General features: G+C 48.2%; 1 protein-coding gene across 4 annotated transcripts in view; it reads right to left on the reverse strand.

Annotated features, from left to right (window-relative positions):
- Positions 1–2,747: 2,747 nt before the first annotated feature.
- hivep2a (HIVEP zinc finger 2a) overlaps positions 2,748–7,926 on the reverse strand; it is a 76,953-nt gene continuing 71,774 nt past the window's right edge. For all 4 annotated transcript variants that reach the window (XM_030344523.1, XM_030344525.1, XM_030344524.1 and 1 more), the window contains 3 exons: positions 7,683–7,806; positions 4,949–5,068; positions 2,748–4,745 (listed from right to left, as the gene is read on the reverse strand). In XM_030344523.1, the coding sequence (XP_030200383.1) occupies positions 3,900–4,745; positions 4,949–5,068; positions 7,683–7,806 (1,090 nt within the window). In that variant the 3' untranslated portion in view covers positions 2,748–3,899. The remainder of the gene's footprint in view (positions 4,746–4,948; positions 5,069–7,682; positions 7,807–7,926) is intronic.

Here is a 7,926-nt window from a genome sequence, read left to right on the forward strand (position 1 = left end):
TCACCAAAATCGTAAGTTCCCCGGGAACACACCCACAAATGCTAAGCCCTCACCCACAGTGAGAAACAATAAGTACCTGTGATGGGTCAAGTTCTGTTTCCCGCTATTGGAGTTCATACGCTACCAATGACATCTCCAAAATAAACAAAACTACTGAACAATATCTAACAAATTATCAACATTAATAATCAAAGATAAAAACACATGTGAATGTCTAGGATTTGGTAAATAATTGTATTGCCTTTCCTTCCCTGTTATTATTTTTTTTAGAGATTAAGGAAATTAATTGTAGACATTCACGTGTGTGTGAATCTTTGATTCTTCATGTTAATAAAATTAGATTTATACATATTGTTCAATAGTTTGTTTTTTAGCTAAACGACTACTCGTACCATTTCATTCTATTTTCTGACCGATACGGCTACAACATGTGGTTAAGTTGGGTTCCTGCCAACAGAAGGGTAAACATTCAAATCTGGGTCAACGTGCATTTCACTTTCTGTTGCTTAATATTTCTTCCCACCAATCATGTTGCTGGAGGCGGGGCAGCGACTGACAAACACAAACTTGGCCCGGTGTAGTAAACTGAAAAAGTTTTTATTGAAGATGGAAACAAAACCTTGTAGACTGGCACTTAAGTCAATCCCTTTCTGAAAACCTCAACCAATCACGCAAAACAGGAAACAAGGTGGAACTCCACTCTTGCAGTTTTGGTTTCCTGCCCAGGCTGTACTGTCCCCCCAGAAGTTCTGCCAAAACTAAACTAAATCTTGTGTCCCAGAATAGGCTTCAATACACAGCAATGACTCTTAAAGCAAATAGGCCCATGAGCCAAACAAGAGTCATAGACAAGTTATTTATATTATCATCATATTTATTTGAAAACAACAATCCATATTTTCCCACTTCTACTGTGATTTCTTGTTAAAAATGTGGGTAATATATGATATTTTGTATTTTTTTATTCCACGTAACACCGTCACAAAAATTACCCTTTTTATATGAGAAGATTTTTTTTGTCCTTTTTGTAAATATTATACAATGACTTGTGCTTTGATACCTTGAAAGAGAGAGATTGTTTTTCTTACTATATATATGTATATTTCAAGACATAACCAGCGTCGTTGTGGCAATGGGTTAACAAAACAGAGGGGGAGGGGTGAGAGGGGGGGTGGCGGGAGGCATACTGGTTGAACACGGATCAATCAATAATCAATACAGGATAAACAAACACACCGTCAGAGCCCCCTGTCAAACCATACCCAAAGCTGCCAATCCAAAACGGTATGTGTGTGTTTAATCTCCCCTGAGGACCATATTGTATCTTCCATGTGTCCTGAATATTGATGTATTTAAAAGTGTTGGCTTTGCAACAGAAAGAGGCCTCAACAACGACCAGGCAGTACGTTAGCTAAATGTGGTTTGGCTACATTAAACCCGACTTAAGAATATAAGCAACAACACAGGTGAAGAATGAATGTGGATCCTACGACATGATATCATCAGACTGGCCTTTCTGGGGTGTGTTTTGGACACAGGGGCAGCTTATGCTAACAACTCTTCAAACTTGTGTTACAAACCCAGCGTGGACATTTTAGGCCCTGACTGGAAACAATTTTATGGATCCAAAAAGTGCGGCTCATCAAAGCTAAGTTCATAAGAAATATAAGGTGCATTTATCAGAGCGTGTGTGTGTGTGTCCCAGCAACCAATCATTAAAAAACATTCAATGAATTGATGGATCACAATGGACTAAAAGAACATCAATTAAATGTGTGTGTGTGAGTGATACATGTTATTGATTTGTCTGTAATTTCTGTTTGCCCATGCCAACACACACATGCAAAATAACGCACACACACACGCAAACACATGGCATGCAGGTGGACTCTGTCATAGGCAGAAGTGCAAACCAACAGCAAATGTAGGTGCGTGCGTGTGTGTGTGGGTGTGTGTGCACTACTAATGTTGATCGTCTATTGGAGTTTCCCACATGATTCTGGAATGTTCCCTGTATTTGTTTAACTTTTCATTTGTACAAACGGAAATTGTTACAAGTGCCACCTCAAGCCAAATAAAGTGTCTGTGTACTTTCTCTCTCTCTCTGTCTCTCGTTTTGCAGAATGTGAAGGATATATCCTTTATTTGCTATAACATAGAACCTCTCTCTCTCTCTCTCCCTCTGTCTCTCTCTCAACCAACGGAGCACAGAGAAAGGAGGGATGAGAAGTGGGCGGGGGGGGGGGGGGGGCGGGGGGGGGGGGGGGGGTGCAAAACTGGCGCAAAAAAACAAAAAAAAACAATTCACATCCACCTTCATTCACTTAATGCTCGGAACGATAGTCCAAACCTTTACAAATAACAAGTACATAGAAACAAAACGACAAAGACACATCAAAATCAAGATGGGTAAGGATGAGGACGACTGGCAGATGTGTCCAACTACGATACCGTCAACGTCATACTATATGTTAAGTGCAGATAGATAGATAGATAGATAGATAGATAGATAGATAGATAGATAGATAGATAGATAGATAGATAGATAGATAGATAGATAGATAGATAGATAGATAGATAGATAGATAGATAGATAGATAGATAGATGGATAGATAGAAAGATTGGTAGATGATAGGTAGATAGATGGATAGATTGGTAGATGATAGATAGATAGATAGATAGATAGATAGATAGATAGATAGATAGATAGATAGATAGATAGATAGATAGATAGATAGATAGATAGATAGATAGATAGATAGATAGATAGATAGATAGATAGATAGATAGATAGATAGATAGATAGATAGATAGATGGATGGATAGATTGATAGATAGATTGGCTGATAGATATACATTATATATATATATATTTGTGTGTGTATTCGTAAGTGGGTTAAATAGTTGATAGTCTGTACTTCTATATATGTGCACCTCTTATAGAGTGGGGCCTCACGTCGACGTGTCAGGTCTAACATTTAAAGCCTAACGTTACACAGAGAACGTACCCTTGCCCTAATCAAAGCGATAGCAAAAGCCATGCTTTACATAGAAAAAGGCATCCACGACATTTAAGAAAAAGCAATGTACAATTTATGAAACATAGTACCAATAATAAATAGTTTTTGGATATAATTGCTGCTGTACACCAAAAAAAAGCCAGTTTTTAAAAATGTCACCCATTATAAAAATATGTTTTAGTGCAACCTTAGGTATGATCGTAAATATCCAGAACTTCACATCGCTTGCTGAGACTTAAGGAGATTTAAAAAAACAAAAAACAAAAAAAACCAACGGAACAGTCAATGGACACGCGTAGGGGGCAAAGGTCAGGGGGTCAGGGACTGCGTTTCATACAAAGCGAGTAGACAAAACGTCAGGACGTCCTATGTACAGTAAGCGACGTGATCGCTGAGCTTATACAAAATATAAGCCGCCAAAAAAGGAACAACAAAACAGAACATGTCATGAAAAGGCACACGCGACGCTGTCCCTTTGAACCACACCGCCACACCATTCCCCCGAGAGGCCATTTTGGTCAGTTTCGATAAATTAGAAAATCAAAAAAGCAACAGCTTTTTTGGGTTTGCTTCAACCGCAGATCCAACGTGGCGACAGGCCCTCAAACCGATCCACGCCGCTGGGGGCCTACCTTCCCACCGGGAGCCTCCGCTCCCTCCCGTGTTCGTTGGTTCGACCCACATCCACGCCTGACGTGCACTTTCGTGCGTGTGCAAAGGTTCCTCGTTCCTCCCCCCCATCTCTCTCTCTCTCTCTCTGACTCTTTGTCTCTCTTCTTCTATTGCTGGTGCTCCTTTTCTGTTGCACCAGCAAACAAATAAACCTTCTCCAGCGCCGCCGCCGCCACCGCCGCCGGCAGCCGGCAGCGTCCGGGGCCTCACTTCTCCCTCTCCCTCTCCTCCGGGGCCAGGGGTCGGGAGGCTGGCCGGCCGGACCCCGCGCCCACCTTCGGGCCTCCGCCGTGGGGCTTAGGGGTGGGGGCAGTCTGGGCGGGGCCGGTGCTGTTGGGGGGGGACGTGTGTTCGGGGTTGGGTTTGGGGTGGGCGTGGGGCGGCGGGTGGGGGTCGGTAAAGTGCTGCTGACTCCTCCTGGGGCGGGAGGCCCTGGGGGAGGCGGGGAGCGGGGGAGACGGGGGCCGGGGTTGGGGGGAGGCGAGCGGAGGGTCTCTGGCGCCGCCCTCCAGGCCGTCGATGCAGAGGGACGCGATGGCCTCGGTGCACGTGAGGACGCTCTCTTCCTGCTCCGGCCCGCCCTCCTCCCCGCGCCCGCCCACCGACGGCGACCTCCCCGCGTCCCTCGGGGGCGTGTCTCCCGGCCACTCGGCGCCGCCGCCTCCTCCGGCGGCTCCTCCCCTATCGGAGGAGGAGCCGCTGAGATGACAGGAAGTGACCTCGCAGGAGTCATCCGAGCCGCTCTTCTGGAACGGCAGGCGAGGCGACTGCTGCTGATGATGATGATGATGAGGATGAGACGCCTGCTGGGCAGAGTGGGCGTGGCTAGGCGAGTTGTGGGCGTGTCTCGTGGATATGTGGGCCTGTCCGGCTGGAGGGTGGGCGTGTCTGGTGGAGGGTGATATGTGGGCTTGGTCGGCGGGGATGTGGGCGTGTCTGGAGGACGATATGTGGCCGTGGTCGGGCGGGGCGTGGCCAGACGTGAGGGAGACTGGGATGGAGTGTACCATTTGGATTCCTCCGATGGGAACCATTGGGAATGGGGAGCGTACCTGTAACACAGAATCAACCAGCTCAATTAAACAGTTGGACCGGGAAAACTACGCAATACAAGATAATTAGTGCGATAAATGTGCAGTTGTATCAATATTACATTTGTATAATTATTGATATCGTGAATAAATGTAATTCAGGTGCAGGTATCTATCTATTGTTATTTAACGTTCACATGAAATTGAGTGTGTGAAGAGCTTGCCTGGAGCTGGGAGTGGAGGGGGAGGTGGCTAAACAGCACCTGGTGGGGCGGGCTTGACGGCTGACCATGGCTACGGCCCTGGTCCTGTTGCCCTGACGACATGGGACCCGCCCTGTGGTCCTGCACATCACAGGGTGAACGAGTTTGAGGTGAAGACCACTACAATTGTGGATGTTTGGTTCAGCAATGAGTAAATAAAGAAACGCTTTCAACCCGATAGCCAAGGGTGTCGGCGCGAACCCTAAGGTTGCATGGCACAGATTCTGGCCCAGAAAAAAAACCCTCAACACCGTATCATCAGCAGTAGCCACCGAGGCACCGGTGAGCAACACAACACATAAGTGAATCAGGTCTGGTGGTTAACAGAATGATTGTGGTCGCCGTCACTAACCCAGACTGTGGTTGTACTGGAGGGCTCCCAGTAGCCCACAGAGGATCCTGGGATAGACGCACACACACACAGGGCTTTCTAGAGAATTTCGTAGAGAGAGTGGCATTAACACTATGGGGGTTGTGGGGTTCAACTCATAACACTCAACCCGCTGATGCTAATGCGCTTAGGATAAGTGTCCACCGAATGGCCTAATATACTGGGAGTGTCCCAGTGATGGGCTGTGTGATACAGTGGGTTATGCTATAACATGCTGTGGTTCACTGGGCATCTGCAGGCGTCTGACTGGGTAACACAGTGGGTTCTGCCGGGAGTGTCGGTATAAGACTTATTCAGTTAAAGCGGGCCACCGCGACCAGAAGTGAAGCTTTGAACGAATTACAGGGGTTCAAATAAACATCACAGAGCAAATATTTGAATGAGTCAGTTAAACATGTCCAACCAGGCACGCGTGCCAGGCTACACTGTCCATTATGTATCTGCCTGTCAATCAATCACGGAGACAGCTCGAAAAAAACATCATCGGCGTGCGAGAGAGAGAGAGAGCTTAACGAGTTTTAACCCGAGCCTCCCTCGCCCCTCTCTCTCCCACTCTCTGTCATGTGTTGTTTGGGCGAGCGAGGAAGGGCAGACCGTGGTTTGAATCAGCTCCTTAAGAAGAAAAACAGCCTTGTTACGAGCCACAGCGGCCTCAGCCAAGATCCCATTACTGCTGCTAGCAACCTCACAGCCCTCTCTTGGCACACACACACACACACACACACACACACACACACACACACACACACACACACACACACACACACACACACACACACACACACACACACACACACTCACACACACCAACATTCACGGATATGCATTATGCCTACACACAGGCACGTGAACGCCATCGCATCTTGTAACAGAAATGGACCAAAAACGTATTTCTCTCTCTCTCTTTTCTTGCTCCCTTGCCTCCTTTGCGTACTACCTTCTTCACCTCATATGTCTCTCTCTCTCCCTCCCTTCCTCCCTCCCTCCCTCCCTCCCTCCCTCCCTCCCTCCCTCCCTCCCTCCCTCTCTCTCTCTCTCTCTCTCTCTCTCTCTCTCTCTCTCTCTCTCTCTCTCTCTCTCTCTCTCTCTCTCTCTCTCTCTCTCTCTCTCTCTCTCTCTCTCTCTCTCTCCCTCCCTCCCTCCCTCCCTCTCTCTCTCCCTCTCTCTCTCTCTCCCTCCCTCCCTCTCTCCCTCTCTCTCCCTCTCCCTCTCTCTCTCTCTCTCTCTCTCTCTCTCTCTCTCTCTCGCTCTCGCTCTCGCTCTCGCTCTCGCTCTCTCTCTTTCTCTCTCTCTCTAATGCAGGCTAGACAGTGGTGAGAGGGAGAGGGAGGGGAACTGGCAGAGAGACACACCGCTAGACTAGAGTGAGGGAGGTCGAGAGACATAGACACCGAGAGGGAGACGCAATCCTGGCCACGAGTATCGGTATCAGAAGTACTGACGGGAAACTCTGGGGAGGTGGAGGAGGATGGGGGGGTTGGGAGAAGGAGGAGGGTGGAGGAGGAGGAGAGGGGGGGAGAGTGGGAGGAGGAGGAATAATTGGAGAAGGACGGGGAGGAATGAGGAAGAGGAGGAGGAGGAGGAATTTAGGAATAGGAGGAGGAGGGGTGGATGAGTAGGAGGGGGAAAGGGAGAGGAGGAGGAGGGTGGGTAGGAGGAGTGGGACTCCCATGCCAAATGGTGTCAGCTTGATTGAGGGAGAAGAAATTGTTCACCCCTCTCTCTCCCTCTCTCTCTCTCTCTCTCTCCCTGTCTCTCTTCCTCTCTCTCCCTCTCTCTCCCTCTCTCTCTCTCTCTCTCCCTTGAACCGCAGCCTCCACGACTCCTCTCCTCTGAGAGTCTGGGCTTCTGGTTCTCAGGATCAGAGAGGCTGGAGTGGAGGACTGGAGTCTGACGCTGGGCTGACTACCAGCTGTGGAAAAACAGCCCACTCTGCTCCCAGGGCAGTGGAAACACAGCGAGACTAGACTACAGGAGGGGCTGGAGTAGATCAATACAGTACAATATGAATAGAACTGGAATATCGTAGACCAGAGTTTATCAAACCAATCAGGCTACACCAAAGTAGACCAAACAAAAATGGACCAATCTAGACTAAACCAAGCAGAGCTAGACCAAACCAAACCAGATCAGAGCAAACTAGACCAAAACAGACTCGACCAAACCAAGCAAGACTAGACCAAAACAGATCGACCAAACCAAACCTAATCAGACCAAACTAACAGGAATAGATCAGATCAGGGCAGTCTAGACCAGACCAGGCCAATGCATTCTAGACCAGATCAGAGCAGAATGGACCCTCACCATCTCCATCTGAGCTCCAGAGCCAGCTGGATGTCCCAGGTCCCCCAGCTCTCCCTGGCTCCCCTGCCCAGGCTGGTGGCCCTGTCTGGGGTTCCACGGGCCACCGTGCTGGCCTGTCTGGTGGCTGTTGGAGGGGCAAACACAAAGAACAGCAAGGGTCAGAATCGACACATCATTCATCCTTAAACTATCAGAACCTAAGACACGCAGAGAACAGCTCATCCAACACCCATCGAGAGTCTAT

Source organism: Gadus morhua, chromosome 21, assembly GCF_902167405.1.
Source record: "Gadus morhua chromosome 21, gadMor3.0, whole genome shotgun sequence".
Taxonomy (NCBI): Eukaryota; Metazoa; Chordata; class Actinopteri; order Gadiformes; family Gadidae; genus Gadus; species Gadus morhua.